The 20,226-nt window shown below is 38.8% G+C and overlaps 2 protein-coding genes across 2 annotated transcripts; one reads left to right on the top strand and one right to left on the bottom strand.

Moving 5' to 3' along the window:
• Positions 1-1,186: 1,186 nt before the first annotated feature.
• grk1a (G protein-coupled receptor kinase 1 a) lies at positions 1,187-10,964 on the bottom strand. The gene is made up of 7 exons (XM_046032802.1): positions 10,263-10,964; positions 6,703-6,830; positions 6,246-6,403; positions 5,432-5,515; positions 4,452-4,576; positions 3,175-3,376; positions 1,187-1,935 (listed from the first exon to the last, which is right to left on the bottom strand). The coding sequence occupies exons 1-7, from the start codon at positions 10,962-10,964 to the stop codon at positions 1,643-1,645; spliced, it is 1,692 nt and encodes a 563-aa protein (XP_045888758.1). The 3' UTR covers positions 1,187-1,642.
• Positions 10,965-13,329: 2,365 nt separating this feature from the next.
• LOC123959328 (potassium-transporting ATPase subunit beta-like) lies at positions 13,330-18,002 on the top strand. Its single transcript, XM_046033289.1, has 6 exons — positions 13,330-13,441; positions 15,282-15,524; positions 15,633-15,838; positions 15,968-16,030; positions 16,456-16,548; positions 17,387-18,002. Exons 1-6 carry the CDS (start codon positions 13,330-13,332, stop codon positions 17,543-17,545), a joined length of 876 nt encoding a protein of 291 aa, XP_045889245.1. The 3' UTR covers positions 17,546-18,002.
• Positions 18,003-20,226: the final 2,224 nt, after the last annotated feature.

Below are 20,226 nucleotides of genomic sequence, written 5' to 3'. Positions count from 1 at the left end.
ATTAAATGATTGATCATCTTACATAAGTTTAATACAGCTTAATTATTTTTGGATTTATGTTGAAATTACTTACAGCACGTGGTTAAACTCTATACTATATGATAAAAGGTAAAGTTAGGTTGTGGTGGCTTTTGACGTCTGCAGGCTACATCCCTGACTGATCATGATGAGGGAGCGTTGATGCAGGAAGACAAACTGCAATATGAGTTTACAGCGCCGTCTGTCGGCCACCACTTGCAGAACAAGCCCAGCTTTAGGCTCGTGAGTGAACCTTGGATGTTTGTTTAAAGTCCTGCTTATCTGTGCTGTGTGTGCTGCTCTGGCCTCCTTGTATTGTGAATAGGAACTAGTGATGTGCTAATGTCACATTTTTGGTGATATTTCAGAGTGACAATATTATTTATGTATGTAAGCAGTGTAAAGGTAAAAGCAATCAATTAGTTGATCTACATAAAATTAATCAGAAACTATTGTGATGACTGAAGTGCTGAACATTCCCCAAATTTAGCATCTTAGTTGTGAGTATTTCTTGTTTTTGTTTGTTTTATGTGATTATAAACTGAATTTATTTGGGAGTATCACTTTGGATTTTAGAAAATTGTGATAGAATTGTGATAGAACATATTGTATAGAGTTCTTAAATAACAATAGTAAACATAATTTCATTGCGCTTGAGTGTAAGCAGCCACATAGGTGTCAGAGATTATTTTACTTTTTTGTAGTCTGAAAGGTGGTGCTTATAGCACCTCTATAACATATGTATTGCTGCCTATAGGATGAATCTTGACTGCCAGACAGTGATTCTTAAAGGCAAAAATATTTATTTAAATTCATTAACATCTCTGAAGCAAAGTATTCAAGCTTATTATTATACACTTCAGAAGCTGCAAAACTATTATAACACATTGGAGAAGCAAAAAGTGCAAAACATTGCTGCAAATGTGTTCAAAAGATGTGTGTATCATGTAATTTGATTTGTCATTTGAAACGTATCTGAGAAAGTGTTATAAACACATGAAGAGGAAAGAAAGCAGCCGTCAGCTCACATGGCAACCAAATAAAACCAGAGATCAGCACAATCTGGGCTTGTAATGACTGGAAGGAAATATAAATACTCTTATTTACCTGCAGTTCTTTCACACTGACAGACATAATTATTCATCATTCATTCATCTACCACAAAAAAAAATATCCAACAGTACTACAAAGTTAGAAACAGACAATTACATAATGCATGGAAAACATTATCAGTCCACATAAACTGAACATGATTTAACAGTAAAGGTTTGTTAAAGCTTGCGTCAGACGTTGGACAATTAAATAACTGCACTGGGGAACCTTGGCTAGCATTGTAGCAAAAAAACAAACAAAAAAACCCTGGACAATAGGCTGCGGGTAATACGGTATCTAATTTTTTATTAGAGCTGCACTGCTGGTCAAATTCACACATAAAATGCAGCTCAAAGTGCTTTACACCATAAAGACTTTATCATCATCATCAATAATGTAAATTTTGATTCAGATCCACCACTACCCTGTACTGAAATACTGTACAAAAATTGTGTAAGAAATCAAGTTTGATTGATTGATTGATAAACAGTTCATGTAAAATCACCCATTTACTTCAGTTGTTATGCTCCTCTTACGACACCGTGCAGGTGGAGGACTTGGGTGGCTGCTCCAGGATGGATTCACGCCGCAGGTCATTGGGCAAAGCCCCGCCGGGTCCCCAGATTGTGAGCTCACCGTAGATCCCTGTCTCGATCATTTCCTCCTGCCAGGGGATGGGGATGTTCCCTGAGGCAAACTCATCAAAAAAGTCAATGTCCTTGTCTTCCATCTGCACGCCTTTAACTGTGGAGAAGGCCCCAACATCATCGATGTCCTTGGCATAAACTGTCTTGGAGTCGGGCACAAAAGGGGGTGTAAGGATCCCTGAGGAGACACAACACAGGAAGATGCAGTCAAGCACTGTGTTCTGGTCTTTTTTCCACCTTTGAGTACATAATCTATCCTGACAAGACAGACAAAGCTGGCAAGAAGTCCCAGTCTTATGGTAAGAGCCTCAGTCAACTGAGCCACCAGGATCCCCCAAATAACTTTTCACCATCAGCGTAAAGTGTTTGAGTTCATCAGAAAGGATTACGAAGCGTTTAATGGACATCTGGCTTCTTGAAATAATAAAAGTATTTCTCTATAACATTAAATATGCACAACTGAATGTGCATCCATGAACTTATACTTCAGAAAAAAACAACTTTCATTTATTTTTCATTAAGAGTTTCTATCTAAAAATCGATCTATCCCCCTTAATCATGACTGTGTGGGTGTGTTTTGACCAATGTGATTGACAGTGTCCTGGCAATATCACACCTGTCCCCACGACTGAAGCCTGATTGGTGCACAGAAATATTTGACATCATCGTTATTTTTTTTTTTTTTACTTCAAACCAGTTAGCATAAGAAAAAATACAAAACTATCTTGTGAAAAAGCCAAAATGAATCAAATTTCAGCACTGTTTGTGCTCCTGTCGGACCTCACTGCTCAAAGTAAGAAGCTGATTCAAGAAATAGATTTTCAGGGCCTTTAATATCTCAGTAAATAGTACAATTGCTATTAAAGCGCATAAAATCCACAAAACTCCTTTTTATTAAATAACTACAATATCTTTTTTGGATGCATATTGCTTGAATAAAAAAGCAACTCTTACACAAGTCACTTACTGTCGCTGTTATGTTAAATGTTTCTAATTATTTGAGCACATAGTTGACTTGTGAAGTGGTGTCAGTACACTGTTTCTACAAGTGAAACTTATCAACTAAAAGAGAATCTTCTTCAAGATTAAACAGAAAAACTGCAGTCTAGGTGTTTTTACATGATGAGCCATAAGTAAATATTGTATATATACGATTATATATAGGCTATACATAATGTAGGCCTACTGTACCAACACCATAAAATATTAAAACATCCATACGTAGGCAGTATGATATATTAGAACAAAAAACAAAAATCATTATTTAAAATATATTTAAATAATTAATAATAATAATAATAATAATTTAATATTTGAAAACAAAATGAGTGAGCAGAAAGTAAATAAAACTGTGATGAAACAGCAGAAACATATGTGTATATTAATGCAATATGCAAATAGACTGTCTGAAACAGACCTGCATTGAGTTTCCTCCAGTTGATCTCGCTGAAAAAGGGATGCGCCCTGAGCTCATCACATGATCCGTTCTTGAAGCCGAGCCTCTTGTCGACTTCTTTGACCAGCAGACCCTCACAGATGGACCGAGCGTTCTCGCTGAACTTCTCTGGATAAGTTACTGGATCATTCAGAATCCGCTGCTTTACCACCTTATTCTCAACCTTGAAACAGCACAAAGAAGAGAAGCAGCAATGAATTTCTACCTCTCATTTAAAACCTGCACTTAATCTAACTTTAACACCCTTTTCTTCTTTAAAGTCTGTGACTGCCCCAGAAATTCAGGCATTTGCTTCCAGTGTTGTAGCTTATTATTTATCTGCAGAACGTGCAGGTAAATTCATGCCATTCAGGTTTATGCACATGCACAGTCCTCCAAATATCCTGAACAATACCACTGTAAACCCTCTATAAAGTAAATATCTATATTGATGTACATAAATGGCATGCTTAATGTGTAAATTTCTAATAAAATGCAGCAATTGTGACAGTTCTCTTTAAAGTTAAATGCAGTGGAAAGTGGACATTTACTTATGTTTAATTTTGAGATACTCATACTTTACTTGATGATTTCAATTGTATGCTACTTTATACTTCAACACCACTAAATATTTCTGAGGCAAACTTACTTTTTCCTCCACTCCATCTATTTGACAGCTATACCTGGTAGTTACTCGTTACTTGGCAGATTAAAATGTTATAAACAAAGTATGTGATATATATGTTTACAGTGCTATAGATTAAACTATCCAACATTATATAAAATAGTTAGTACATCGTATACTTTGTAAATTTAATAAAATCTTGACTGTAGTACTTTTACTTGTTGGAAAGTATAAAGAGGGGTATTGCTACTTTTACTTAAGTAAAATACATGAGTACTTCTGGTTACTTCTGGTTAAATTATTACTGGTTAAATGAGGGGCCAGTGCTTCAGATTTCACAGCAGTATCAGCATCAGGCCACAAGTGGGCAAAGTTCAGCTGCCAAATCTTAAAAATCTGTTATCACACAGTTCAGTTGATCACACAGTTTTATTAAAAGCTGGTTTAAACACCATATAAAATAAAGAAGTAAGAGCTAAGAAGACTGTGAGGAAAGAGGCAGAGAAAAATGGAGCCAAAAGAACAAACATAAACATGTTTTAAGCACACACACACACACACAAAAATTTAAAAACAGCTAAAAACGTGGATTGAGAATAGGTAAAACAGACAAGATCATAAATAGAATCTTTACCTTCTCTCCTCGGGACCTGAAGGGTCCTTTGGCAGCCATAAACTCATACAGAGTGACCCCAAGAGTGAAGTAATCTACAGAGTAGTCATACTCCTCTCCTTTCAGCAGCTCTGGTGCCATAAAACCTGCATGTTAGAGAAAAGAGGTCATGACCTTTCAGTTAGCGAGTGGACATTCATTTGGATAAATCAAAAAGGATCCATTTCTAATTAAACTGCTAAATAGATCTAAAATTTACTTTTTTGATAATATTTTAGTGACTAAATCTGTACTGTGCAAATTACTGTACCTGTTACTTCAGTGTTTCTATTTTTGTGCAACTTAATACTTATACTATCCTGCATTTCAGAGGGAAAACTTGTTCTTACTCCTACAAATGTTTTCATGGCTGCAATCACTGGTTACTTTGCAGATTGAGTTTTTACATGTTGAACAAATGGTACACATTAAGCTACCGTCTAATATGTTGTACTTTTTAATATTTTCTTTAAATTTGATCTCTTTCCATTGTGGTCTACCTGTTGTTTCTCAGATTTCCCAACACACACACACACACACACACACACACACACAAACACACACACACACACACACACACACACACACACAATATAGTGTTTCTTTTTACAAAATAGGAGTTAAAACAACAATACCAGATAGAGCACATATACATCTTTGTTGTGTCATTACTAATCATTCATGCTATGAGCATGAATAGTATTTTAGGGCAGATACTTGCTCTATGTAATCATTGTGCTCTATTATAAAGTGGCAGGATCGGTTCAGTCCAGTCATTCAGGTAACAATGGCTGGAGAGCTAATGGCAGCTGTGCAACCTGTATACATTGTTTCTTTGTAGTCTGTGTACACAGTAGTGTGTAGAATACAATGTACATGTATGGGTTTTGTTCATAGACCCTGCTGAATAAGCAGCTACAACCAAGTAAATGCCAGTTTTGGTGATTTTTTTCCGACTTTACCTGGAGTCCCAGCGTAGCCTTTGATTTTGTACTGATCCTCAGCCAGCTCCACAGCCAGACCAAGGTCAGAGATACGGACGTTACCTGTGAGAACAAACACCAGGGTAATGTCAAGAGCTGTGCACGTCACAGATATGAATGTTGACCTGCACACCACGTTTCTGACTTGAAACTTGATAACTGAAAGACGTCCTTGTGTTAGGAGCAAGACACAGTGTGTACTTTAAGTGTATGTGTGTGGTTTAGTGTGTTTATACAGACCAGTGTGTGTTTTGACCTCAAGAGACCATAAATGAATGGGACATGTTTTTAAAGTCAAGGTGAGGGGCTAAAATTTCATCCCAGTAAAAGCACAATTTTGTATTCTTTACAAGTGATTGGAGGCTTAAATTTGATTGTTTAAAAGGAATAGTGTGACAGCAGGAGCCAGGAAACGGTTAGCTGAGCGTATATGTTAGCATAAAGACAGGAAACAGGAGGAAACAGCTAGCCTGGCTCTGATCAGTACTCCAGGAAGTCACCCGATAAAACCACAGTTTGCCATTTTATGCTAACGTTAAGCTAACCTTCTCCTGGCTCAAACATAACAACAGACAGATATAAGAGTGGCATTAATCTTCTCACCTAACTTTCGGCAAGTAAGTTAAGCAAATCTTCTAAAATTTCTAACTATTCTTTTAATTTAATATTGTAGTGGTCCAATCTAATCAGTCAGCACCCTATATTTCACTGTTGAACTCCCAGAGGAACCTGAAGTCTTCAGCACCAAACACAAGAGACCACATCTTTCCTTTTTTTTACAGGAGTGTTTGACCTTGATTATCCAGCAGCACATTTTCTGGTTTGAGGTCTCTGTAGATGATCCTCTTCTGGTGGAGGTGCTCCAGGCCCTGGATGATCTGAGCAGTGTAGTAGCAGGCCCGCGGCTCGTCCAACCCCGGGTTGTTCTCATCCACGTTATAAATGTGATACCTAATGGCATAAGACAGAGGGTGTAGGGTCAAGGAGTGTATAAACATTTGTTGTATAAACACATTAAACTTCAAAATAGTAATTATAATATGATTACATATATATAGGTTTATCCAAGAACTAAATACATCATTCATGGGGCATTTAAGACAATCTGTAAAAAAGAGAATGGGACTGTGGACAAACATCAGGCTAGGCCGGTCCATTTTTTACACTGCATGAATAAATATAAAGGCATAATCCCTATATTAAAACAGATATTATGGTCAGCATGTCAGTGAGTGTGAATGAGAGCTAACCTCAGGTCTCCTCCGTTCATGATGGTCATGACCAGACACAACTCTGTTTTTGACTGGAAGGCGTAAGCCAAAGAGACAATGAACCTGCTGTGAACTCGAGCCAGGATCCTCTTCTCCACCATGGCCCCCTACAGGACAGGAAGGGACAGCAGGTTAGATATGTACAGTGCTTACATCACACTAGGTTACTGTCATCTTTAATTAAAGACACAAACATTCCCATCTGTACATATGCATAATTTATCTGTAGCTATTTAGCTTGCCGAGATGAAATCACAAACATTACATTACAGTATTTGAGTTGGTGGTCTTGACATAATAACATGACACAATGTTATTATGGTGTCCATCTGAACTTGTTAACAAATGTGCTGTCTACGTTCAGCTAACATTCGTAATGCTGTGTATTTTAATGTATTGTGGATGTTTACCGCCATGCTCAGGGCCAGTGTTTCTTTGGCTGTCCTTCACCGCCATAACCAAAATAGCCTAGAAGTCATCTCGTACAAAGATGGCTAAGTAGTTCAGCTGGACTACACGGCAGATTTACTCTTAATTGATGCTTTCTTTTCATTTCCTTGCTGTTGAAGGAGTTGTAGGACAACATTGTCAGGCATTAGCATACGTGGAAGTAGTTTCCAGTGGTGGAATGTGACAAAGTACATCTATTCAAGTAAGTAAGTAAGATTTTAATTATATAGCACTTTTTAAAACTTACAAAGTTACAAAGTGCTGCACAGACAAAAATAAACAACATACATAAAATATATAGCAATATACAGAAAAATTATTATATTACAGCCACGCTGCAGGGAAGCCCATTTGGTAAAAATGGGTTTTTTAAAGCAGTTTACAGACTCAGCTGATCTAACAGATGGGGAAAGATTGTTCCAGGGTGCACAGTATAAAAATGATCTGAGTGGCCTAGAGGTGGAATAGGGATGGAAACATTCGCAAATGAATGAAGGGGCAAGACCCCAAAGTGCCTTGTATGCGAGCAATATTTTGAAATCATTTCTACACTTTATAGGGAGCCAGTGGTGGGATGCAAGGATTGGTGCGATGCGAGGTCTATGGTTAGTTTTTGGTAAGCAGCGTTTTGCACTAGATGCAGACGGGACAGGGCAAGAGCATTGCAGTAGTCAAGATGTAAAAAAAGAAAACAAAGAAAAAATAGCGGTATGGATTAGTAATTCTGGATCTCTGGTTGATAGAATTGATTTGATTTTTGCAATGAACCGAAGTTGAAAGAAACAAGTACTGTGCTTTGGTACAATTTTTACATACATATTTTACTTGAGTATTTCCATTCTGTGCTACTTTATACTTTTAACCCCACTACATTTATTTGAAACTTACATTTACAAGTTACTTTTTACATCTATCCAGTAGTATCCAGAGAGACCACAGTACGTCAGACTGAAGGGCCACACGTCAGACACTGTGGTCAGCAGGACCGAAGCCCCACAGGGGACCGTGCTCTCTCCCGTCCTCTTCACCTTGTACACATCTGACTTCCAGTATAACACCGGGCTCTGCCACATGCAGAAATACTCAGACGATACTGTGATAGTTGGCTGTATCAAGGATGGACAGGAGGAGGAGTACAGGAGCCTGGTAGAGGACTTCGTGAGGTGGTGCAGGACCAACCACCTGCAGCTGAACACCTCCAAGACCAAGGAGATGGTGGTGGACTTCAGAAGGAAGAAACCACATCTCCAACCTGTGTCCATCGAGGTGGTCGATGTGGAGGTGGTCAGGACTTATAAATATCTGGGGCTGCAGCTGGATGACAAGCTGGACTGGACAGAAAATATGGACACTCTCCACAGGAAAGGGCAGAGCTGTCTGTACTTCCTGAGAAGACTGGGGTCCTTCAACATCTGCAAAAAAAAAAAACTGCTGCAGATGTTTTACCAGTCTGTGGTGGCCAGCGTCCTCTTTAATGCTGTAGTTTGCTGGGGAGGGAGCAGCAAGAAGAGAGACGCCGGTCGACTGGACAGACTGGTGAGGAGAGCTGGTTCAGTGGTGGGCTCAGAGCTGGACTCCCTAGTGACAGTGGCAGAAAGAAGGACCCTGAACAAACTCCTGTCCATACTGGACTACGCCCACCACCCTCTGCACAACACCTTCTCGGATAGAGGAGTGTGTTCAGTGGCAGACTGCTGTCCCAGCCCAGCTCCACCAACAGACTTAAAAACTCTTTCGTCCCCCCTGGCCATCAGACTGTACAACAGCTCCTAGTCATGGCAGGGAGCACAATAGACAAAAGAACAATTTCTACCTCCATCTGCACTCCATTTTGCACTGTTTACTGTTTTTGCACTGTTGTACTGTGTTATAAGTTATTTTAATTTTAATTCTATTTTAATATAGGTTTAATGTATGTTTAATGTATGTATGTTTTGTATGCTACTGGATACTTGAATTTCCCTCGGTATAAATAAAGTATCTATCTATCTATCTATCTATCTATCTATCTATCTATCTATCTATTTATCTATCTATCTATCTATCTATCTAGTATTAAAAGTATCTAATGTTGGCTCCACATTTACAACATTAAAATGCTCTTACATGTATTTGTTAGTGATAAAAACTGAATAATATATTATTTAGACCTATTATTATAACACTTTGAAAGGAGCCATTCTTTTTGTTTTGATACTTTAAGTACATTTTTTTCTTGTACTTAAGTAAAGGACCTGAATATTTCTTCCACCAAAGGTAGTTTCAGCGCTCTGTCATGTCAAATGATGGAGGGAAGCTCTGACGTCATTACTTGAGAGAAGTAATTTTACAATAGATATGATTGCATTTGAATGTAGAGCACTTTTCAATCAATCAAACATTTAAAAAGATAAGGTAAATATTAAAAACATGTCTGTTTTTTTGGGCAAATCCATTTTCATGTACACAAAGCGTGTTTGTCCCATAGCCAATAAGTAGGCGTATACAGAGCTAACCAGCATGACTTTTACCATGTTGTATTGTATTGACTTTGATCATCCTGGTGTAGCAATATCAGTGTAAATACTTTACAGAAACTTATATGGAGAGCATACTTTAAATATTTTGTTTAATCTGTGGAGGCACAGTAAACTAATGAAAAATGGTTAGCAACAATAATTTTAGCAACATTTTCAGAGTCATTGAAGACCCCCACTAAAGTTATAGACATATTATTATCTCTGTTTTGTTTCTGAGCAGAAGATTAGGAAATCCACTCCAGGGCTGCTCCATTTATAAACATCGCAGGACTGACACTTTATAAGAAGATCAAAATATTCTAATGCTGACGGCACTAATCATATAAGCCAAAGGTGCCTTACATCGCCTTATTAGGATCCATCTGACTGTAGTTTGGAGGGGGGGATTACACAGATACTGTACATAGAAGGCCCGGGGGGCAAGAGACAAACTGGACCACAACTCGTGAATCCAAATTTCAACCACAGCACAAACTGGAACGTAATCTAACTGAGGTCTTCTGTATTTCTCTACAGAATTACCACTCTTTCTCTGAGGAGAAAGGACTTGATCATGATCTGATCCCTTACCTCAAAGCCTTTTCTCTTCTTCAGCCTCTTCTTGTTGAGCTTTTTGCAGGCGTACAGTTTCCCTGTGGCCTTCATCTGACAGGCAGACACTTCCCCAAAACCGCCTTTACCCAATACGCGAAAATCCAAAAACCAATCCTCTCCCATGGGCTGCATCTCCAACCACTTCCACTGCAGAAACCTTTTCAGATACATACTCTCCAGGAAGAAAGTGTAGGGCACTTCCTTGAGGAAGTCCATCACATTGTCCATAGTCTCATTGAAAAGATCGTCTCCTGCCTCTTGGTGTTTCTCTTTGACCTTTGTGATACCGTTTTCTGGCAGGAAGGGGCAGAAATACTTGGCGCCCGGCTCCATATACCGGGACAAGATCTTGCTTGCTTTCATGACACGATCTTCATCCTCAGCATTGTTGTATTCCTCAATATCCTTCCACACACGGCAGGGGCCTTTATACTCGTTATTGGAGTCTAGGAACTCCTGGAAGAGACGTTTGCCAATGGGCTGCTCCACACAGACTGTCTGGAAGCCCAGATCCAAAGTCTCCCGCAGGCCCTCACACACTGTGATGTGAGGCAGCTTCAGGCGGGAGTGGTACTTCTTGTCTCGGTTGAATGCAGGGTTGGCAGTGCCATCAAAGCTCCCACGGGCCGAGATGTAGGCAGAGTTGGCCACCACCGTCGTCAAGCCACCAATATCCATGGTGACAGAGTCGAAAAGTGAGGAGGAGGGACGGAGGAATGTGTGAGAAGCACAGAGAGCAAAGTTACAAAGAGAAGGTGTTACAGGAAAGCAGGAGAGGAGCTTAAAAAGAAGAGGAAAGTAGCATAGACGTAGGCAATATCTGACTAATTCCCAGATCAGGACGAGATGTGATCTGGATTTCTTATTCCATCAGCACTTCAAAATCAGAGAATATCACACATCTGACTACCTGCTCACTGTCGACTACCACAGTGTTTCCCCTCTTTGAGGCTATCACTAAACCTGAGAGTCTCTTCTCTTCCTCCCACACACATGCAGGCACACATGCGGATCTACCTGACTCATCACCTTTCCCCAAAGGGATTTACCCACTACATAATGCTTTATCCTGTGCTAACCCATGTGCACGCTGTATAAGATGAAAAGGGAACACAACGAGTGAAAACAAGACAAGAAAGTGAGAGGAGAGAGGGAAAGGAGGGATAACTGTGGTATGCATGCAATGTGCTGGTAAGGACAGGAATGTGGTGAAGTTCAGAGAGACGCACTGTCACAGAGAGAAATGAGAGAAAGACAGAAGTGTTCACATCAGTTAACATTGTGCTTCTGCAGAGGCCTTCTTCTTTTGGCCTATAATTTCTGTCTCTGTAACCCTCATTCATTCTCAAAACCTGCAATAATTCTCACAAAGGTGGCTACAGAGATTTAACTTCTTTGAAATAGAAGTAACCTTTAATTAATAATAATAATTAAAACTGTGACGACTAACTAAGTATCTAAGTAGATTACTCAAGTACTGTGAGTACTTAATGAATACAAATTTGGGTTACTTGTAGTTCACATTAACTTTTTACAAATTAAGTTTTTACATAGAAAACACACAAAGAGATTATACAATATGATGCTTTGTTTTAATTGAAACCACCCAACGGTATATACAGCATCTCACAAAAGTGAGTACACCCCTCACATTTGTGTAAATATTTGATTATATCTTTTCATGTGACAACACTGAAGAAATGACACTTTGCTGCAATGTAAAGTTGTGAGTGTACAGCTTGCATAACAGTGTAAATTTGCTGTCCTCTCAAAATCACTCATCACACAGACATTAATGTCTAAACTGCTGGCAACAAAAGTGAGTACACCCGTAAGTGAAAATGTCCAAATTGGGCCCAAAGTGTCAATATATTGTGTGTTATTTTCCATATTTTCCAGCACTGTCTTAACCCTCTTGGGCATTGAGTTCACCAGAGCTTCACAGGTTGCCACTGGAGTCCTCTTCCACTCCTCCATGACGACATCACGGAGCTGGTGGATGTTAGAGACCTTGCGCTCCTCCACCTTCCATTTGAGGATGCCCCACAGATGCTCAGTAGTGTTTAGGTCTGGAGACATGCTTGGCCAGTCCATCACCTTTACGTCATCTTGGAGGTGTGTTTGGGGTCGTTATCATGTTGGAATACTGCCCTGCGGCCCACTCTCCAAAGGGAGGGGATCCTGCTCTGCTTCAGTATGTCACAGTACATAAGTTGGCGTTCATGGTTCTCAAAATGAACTGTAACTCCCCAGTGCCGGCAGCACTCATGCAGCCCCAGACCATGACACTCCTACCACCATGCTTGACTGTAGGCAAGACACACTTGTCTTCCTCACTCCTCACCTGGTTGCTGCCACACATGCTTGACACCAATAAGTTTATCTTGGTCTCATCAGACCACAGGACATGATTTCAGTAATCCATGTCCAAAGTGTCAGTTTGACAGTGTTGGTTAACAAAATGGAAAAAACAGTTTAGAATTTATTTTATTTTAGGAAAAGTACAATGTTTTGAGTCCAACTCAGCTCTTCTGCAGGTACAGAATCAAACAGATGCAGGCTTTGGTTGTGTTTCAGTGTGCCAATCATACATATCTGAGCAAATCATATGCAGTCGTTCACCTTGACAGTTGGCATTAGCAGCCAAGCTGGCTGGCTTTTCAAGGTGATCCGGAGGTTTCTCCAGAGAGTAGGTTTACCTGTTTCTAAGTTGGCCAATCTTAGCTTTCCTACATGCCCACCTTATCTTGGCCTTATAAATAGTGAATAAGAGATAACACATACATCACACTCTGGAGTGAGGTCCAGGGAGTGACTTTTAGCTTTTACTGTAAAAGAGAATGAGACAGGCAACAAGACATTAGCACAAACCTGAAAGTGCCTCCAAATTGTTGGGGAGGGACAGGAGAGAGGAGATACAAATATTACAGTGTGCGTTTGTAGCGAGGGAGGGAAGAATAAAAGTAAAAGTTTAAAGTTGAGTTGAGTTGAGTAAAAGAAAGAAAAGGTCTGCTGTGGATCCTGGTCAGCACAGAGATTCATCATGGCCACCCTAAAAGAGAAGAGAACTTGTGGGCAGCGATGTGAAGACTTTGGCCATTTTGTCTGGAACTCCGACAATGGGACATTGATGGGGAGAACGCCAGAGAAATGGGGTAGGAATAAAATACCTCATTAATCTCTTGTGCAACATAAAAAAACCCTATAGGTTTAGCCTAAGTACTCAAATATTAATTAATTCATTTATGAGGATGTAGTTTGTAGCATTGCTATGGAAATATCCTGATAACTGTCTCTTAGTAGCTAGTGGTGAGGGTCAGCTTGTGACAAATGCTCCAGCCCTGCAGTTTTGTTCTTTGACATCTGTTTTCATCTTTGAAACTTGCCATATTGCATCAATTTTACATTGCTGGCGACCAATGCTACCAAACATTTAAGCAACGGTTACCTCACCAGCAATGACTGAGAAATTGTTTAACAGGTACTTTTGCCTAACAACCAGTTTAAACACAAGTAGGACGTAACAACTTTAATTAATACATGAGACAATGTCAACAAATATAAAACATTGTGAATCTGGTTTCAATCTGGAACAAGTGAGATTAACCTTTAAAGTATCCAATGTTTGTCCAATATTTAAAATGAGAGTATTTTACAAATGGATGCAGGATATATTATGATTTTAAAAAGTCAATACTAATAGAGGCCTTTATGCACAACGGAAGAGTTTCTGTGTAATCTATGTAATAATTTCTCATGATTCTACTGGACCTAGTGAATAAAAGGCAAATATTTAATATTTTAATTAGCCAAATCAAGTCACCGTCTTTTTAGCACAGAATTCCAGACAGTGTTTCCTTTCCAATGCCAGTGTCTACAGGAAGAAGGATTACAGCAATCCATAACTCTTTAAATGTACATATGGGCAGTGGAAGTAGTACCAATAATCCAAGATAAATATGTTCCATTACAAGTAAAAAATACTGCTAACAAAATGCTATGGAAACAAGAGTATGTAAGTATAACGAGTATGCAGCAGAATGGTACATGTCAGTGTTTCATTATTATTTATTACATTAGTGGATTACTATTACTAAAGCCTTAAAGTGTAAGCAGCATTTTAATGGCTGGGGGTATTTTGAACTACTTTATAAATTGTTTTGTAGTTTAATTTACAACAGTGCATTATATTTTAGAAGATCTTCATGTATTTTGTATGTATGCACATACAATCTAAACCTGCAAAGTATCTTATAACCACATCTGGAAAATAAATGTAGTAAATGCATTTATGTAGTAAATGAGTGCACACATTGTGCACTTTCATGTACTTACCATAGACTCCAACGAAGGTTAAAATCAAGGGCAACTGGACTTGGTTGAAGATACTGGATACTTTCCAGTATCTTCAACCAAGTCCAGTTGCCCTTGATTTTAACCTTCGTTGGATAACTATGACCTGGATGACTGAGAATCTTCATAGACATCTTACCATAGACTGTATATAAAAAGGTACTTACATGTACCATTCTGTGTGACTTTTTCCATCCTTTTAATGTCATTACAGTAAGGTGTATGTTTGCAGCCTGAAGGCAAAGAGAGATAAGTCTGCTGTTGTGATAAGCTTTTTATTTTTGTCAGAGTGCTTCCCCTTTAGCTTGATGTTACAATCAGATTAAATTGAGCTCATATTGACCGAGGACACCTTGACCTCTGCAAATGTGGACACACAATGTTGTACCCACACTTTCTTCTGTGTCATGAGTGTTTCCACATTAAGGATAACTGCCTGTATTTACAGAGCAAACTATAAATACAGGCAGGATATCTTCCACATTTTACAGTATTGCTTGGGTATGAAAACATCCACAACAACTATCAAGAAAAAGCTTTAATATGAGGAATCAGACAACATCGACAACAGGGGCACTAGGACAAAAAAAAGGTGCAGCCATGAATGTGTAAAAAAAACCTCTATCTATTTCTCCTTCACAGTGTACATCAGTCTGTATTATGTGGCCTTCTACGTGGTGATGACAGGTCTCTTTTCTCTGGCCATCTGGACGCTCATGTACACCTTGGATCCGTACGCCCCTGACTATCAAGACCGGCTAAAATCTCCAGGGGTGATGGTGTGGCCCGACACTTATGGAGAGGAAGTTGTTGAAATCTCCTACAACACATCAGACAAGGCCAGCTGGATGAAGATGACCAACATCCTACATAAGTTCCTGGAGCGTTAGTATTTATTCAGTCGACCCTGCTGGACAGTTAATACGTGATACTTAACAAGGTCACACTTCAAAAGAAGACATCTAAATCTTTCTTTCCATCTCTCTCCTTCAGCCTACAATGACACCAAGCAGCTTGAATGTAACAACTATAACTGCACTAAGGGAAAGTACTTCATCCAGAACACCTTCTCTGCCCCTCACCACACCAAGTGGGCATGTCCCTTCATGCAAAGCATGCTGGGAGCCTGCTCAGGATTTGAGGATCCAACCTTTGGCTACAACAGCACCATGCCTTGCGTCATCATTAAGATGAACAGGGTGCGATTAATTCATAAATATCCTCCGGGGCACTTTTGGAAAACTTGGATCTGCAGTCCATTAAAAAAATCACATTAAAAGAAATAATGATTAAAGGGTTAGGGTAAATGTTCTGTTTTGTCTCTGCAGATCATTGGGTTTTTGCCTTCTAATCACACTGACCTTCCCCCATATGTCAACTGCACTGTACTGGTAAGCAACGACTGCATTTACGGATTTTAACAGCCTGCATTAAACAAAATGAGTCTGACATTTTGCTAATTATTTTCAAGGGTACTCCGGTGATTTAGTATTGAACTGTCATAAAGTTGGAGGGCTTGCGAGAGACAATTTAAAGGAAGAATGATCTGAATCAATGCAACAGAAGCACAAATATGCTGACTTTCAGTCCCTGCATGGGCCAAGCTCCAAAAACACTGGATCCTGCATTTCCCATAATGCAACCCCTTTTTGATTAGATCCTTCTTACCCATGCTTTTCAAACTCAACAACCCCAGTTTGTAACAGACTTTCTGTTATAAATGGTCAGATTTCACAAAGGTCAGATTTCACAATTGTTTTCACAGGCTGAGGAGAACATGCCCCATGAAATTTCATGAAATTCTGTGTGTGTTTAGGAAGGAGAGGACAATGTGGCCAATGTCGAGTATTTTCCTGAGAGGGGACTTCTGGATCTCTCTTACTTCCCATATTACGGAAATCTGGCACAGGTGAGCAAAGAAATCATCCAAGCACTGAGCAACACTCTCGGCATCATTAAAACGTCCTAAAAAAAGTAAAGCTGGACTAGCAGCTGGGTAAAGCAAACAATGGTTCCATAATTACTGTGTGTCACTTGGTTTGTGTTAGGAATGACTAACTGCAAATTTGACAAATACTTTTTTAGCTGTTGTATAACCTCCTTAACCTCTTTGAAAAAAACACTTATTTGGTTTCTTGCAAAGAGTTAGATGAAATGATTGACATCAAATGGCAATGTGTATATGGAGGTATTAATGAGCACCTCTGACAGTAGAAATATATTCTACAGGTGTACAATTTTCATTGCATGAATTTACATATTGTAAATGTGCAAATTTTCAAATAGTTTGATATGGGTTTGTGAATGTGTTTTGCTCCATATTTACTGCAGCAACTGTAGCAAAAATGATTTTCTTAATTTGTGATTTGTAGAAAAGGATTTGCGTACCTGCAATATAGAATTTGAAAAGGTGAAATATTCTCAGTATTTGTTTTTGTGACTTCAAATGAACTGATACATGTGTTACTGTCACAGGAGCTAAGCTGTTTTGCTCCAATAATACCTTCATAAGTGCAGCAACTTTTTCCGCTGGTTGCTTTGCAACCTCACAAAAACCTGACAACAAGGCCTGACACATAACTTCATATGTAACCACAAAAAACTTGTAGAGGTTAAACAAACAAGATATAACGTTAATCTCCAAAATGTTAATTTCCAAAAGTGTTGAAGAACTCCTTTAGGTTTTTTCGACATGTCCATTGATAACAATAACCAACAGTCTGCCATGTCTACCACCTTTTCTTCAGCCTACCTACGTCAACCCGTTGGTGGCTGTTCGGTTCAGCCTGGTCAAAGAGAAGCACGCCAAGATCCAGTGCAGAGTGGTCTCCGACAAGATCAGCTACGAAAACTTCCATGACCCCTATGAGGGAAAAGTCATCTTCTACCTCAAAGCAGTGAAATGAGCAACAGAACAGAGCCTAAAGATTTCCTATAGTCATGTAACAACTCACCTGTCAGTATCAAAGACAGAGCAGGTGTCTACAGATCATTTGTGATTATTACTTAACAACCTGTAAACAAACTTAACCGAACAGCGTAGGCCCACTTGTAAATCTCTGTGCTGTGTGGTGCTTTTGTTTAAACTTGATTTATCATGCTTTGAGTGATTCATGACCTTCTTTATCATGTGATTTGTAGGTTTAACCATGATATGTAATCTAAATCTATTGTTATCCATCTTAATATTGTTGTCTATTGTTATGTAACCCGGTGCACTCAAACAAACTTAACCTTTGTCTGCATGTCTCCTCTCCTCTCCTCATACTCAAGAAAGAAAACACAAAACTCTGAGGATGTCGGACGGAAACAAACTACTAGATTCTTGTAAGGTCTTTCTAAATAAAAACTCATGCCAGTTGAGTTTGGTCTCAAGTTATTCAAGTACAGTCTGTAGAGTATTTGTAAGAGGTTACCAGATAACCCCCCGCTAATAGGATGATAGTGGTGATGAGGTTTCCCACAAATATGCTGACTGCAGAGTTAGTGGGTTATCAGCTTACACACTATAGTTGTGCTTGCATGTGTGTGTACACACACACACACACACACACACACACTTCCTTGAAAGAGATTATTGTGCTGTGTGATAACTGCATATGATCAACCCATACTCAGGCAGGGATTTCCAGAGCTGAGGGGCTCAGACTGAAAAAGCCCGGTCAGCTCGGGCAACAAAGCGATAGGTTAGAACAACAATTCCAAGTTAGGATTGTAGAGGAACTGACAGAGAAGGTGGGCTAAATTCTATTAATTTAGTTGCAGACAGTTCTGTTCAATACAGCTCTTGAGGTCAGAAAGACAGATGAGACTGCTGTATTTGCAGTCTCACCAGGTTTAGGGGGAACATACAGGTGTGTGTCATTGGTGTACAAATGAAAATCAATACAGTGTTTTTGAAATATGTGGTCCAGTGGCAGCATGTGAATAGAAAATAAAACAGCACCTAAAATTGACCCCTGAGGACAATGAAGTCCTCTCAACTTCTTCAGTGTTGCTGGTGTCACGAAGGCAGGAGCTTAACCATTCAAAAGCTGCGTCCTTGATAACAACCCTAACGACCCTTCTGAACAATCAAGCAGGATTAAAATAAAACAGTAACCTGAGTCAGTGGAGAGCAGCATATCATTGTTCACTTTAATGAGTACCGTTTAGGTGCACTGAAAGGAACAAAACCAAGATTGGAATTTTTCCAAACTACTATTAAATTATTGTTATTATTGTGTATTGTTACTATTGTTTTTAAAAATATAAATGAATTATTAAAACTAAATAAATAATTAATGTTTTTTCATAAAAATGTTTGATAAAAACTAAAACTTTAAATATTATTTACAACTAATGGGTCAAGGGTGGACATTTTCAGCAAAGGCTGGACAACTGCACGCTTAGCACTTGGCGGAAAGTGGAAAGAGGATTTCATGGACAGACCTATTGGTTCAATGTGAGTGAACAAAGCAACTGACTCAGGAGAGATGTAAATTTGTAGCCTGATCTCCTTTGGAGATGTGGAGTTAAGGGAGCGTTGTAGTGAAAGTGAGATTTGGAAGATTACAGTTTTATGGCTGGATGGAGGGAAATTCCAGAGAGCTTAGTGAAATGCCTGATGCATGGACCAGATCAAGGGTGTGACCTTTGGTTTGAGTCGGCCCACTGATAAACTGGACAAATTTAAAAGTAAATTAATAATCATGGATATTAAAATCACAGAGGAAATTACCCAGCCATGATTCAGTAAGTCACTGTTGTTGGATCTTATTTACTACAGGATCTAACATTTCAAAGACAGAAGACAGTATTATTATTAGAATAACTTGATTCCTTTAGCAGGATTACATTGTTGGGATTGCTTTTGTTTATGAGTTTTACTGCAACAAAACCGGTAATGATCACTCGGCAGGTTCACCTACGGAAACCTTGTTACCTTGTTCGATTCTAAGAACAGAGTAAATACAAAGTAAAACGAAGAAAATGCTTCTTAACGTCTTATTTTTAATAAATAAATGACTTAATTCCACAATTTAAAAATGCATGAACATTTTCAAAACAGCATTTCTTTGTGCCTGGATGCATCAGTCATGGGTACCAATAATATGTATGTAAACTTCCACTACACAAAGTGAAAAAAAATGACATACTGTAAGAAATTGTTTTAAATAATATTAAACATAAAACAAAATATAACATGTACATAGCTCATACATACGTACATTTACATTGCACAGTGTCTCTGTCACAGTGAGATCGTACTTCACAAAGTCTTGCTTTTAGAGCAGAGCAGTGTTGAGCAGGCACATACGTTTGACATTCAATGGTAACTAGTGCAGGATCTTTAAATGTAACACCAGTAAATACATTCTGATGAGCATTTTCTGTTCTTATCTAAATATTTCCTTACCAATCATTTCTTACTTTTTACTGATCTGTATTGTACCAGAGTTTATTTTAATTTGATAAAAATGGAGAGCCTAAAAGGGAATGAATAAAGACAGTTAAAGTTATTGTAAAAGGAATATTTGCAGTTTTTAGGTAACACCATAACAGTTGTCATAGCTAGCTAAATTCACAGTAGAACAATGATTAGATA

This window comes from Micropterus dolomieu, linkage group LG20 (genome assembly GCF_021292245.1).
Source record: "Micropterus dolomieu isolate WLL.071019.BEF.003 ecotype Adirondacks linkage group LG20, ASM2129224v1, whole genome shotgun sequence".
NCBI lineage: Eukaryota > Metazoa > Chordata > Actinopteri > Centrarchiformes > Centrarchidae > Micropterus > Micropterus dolomieu.
Note: the sequence above shows the minus strand (reverse complement) of the source record. Positions and strands in the feature narration are given on the sequence as shown.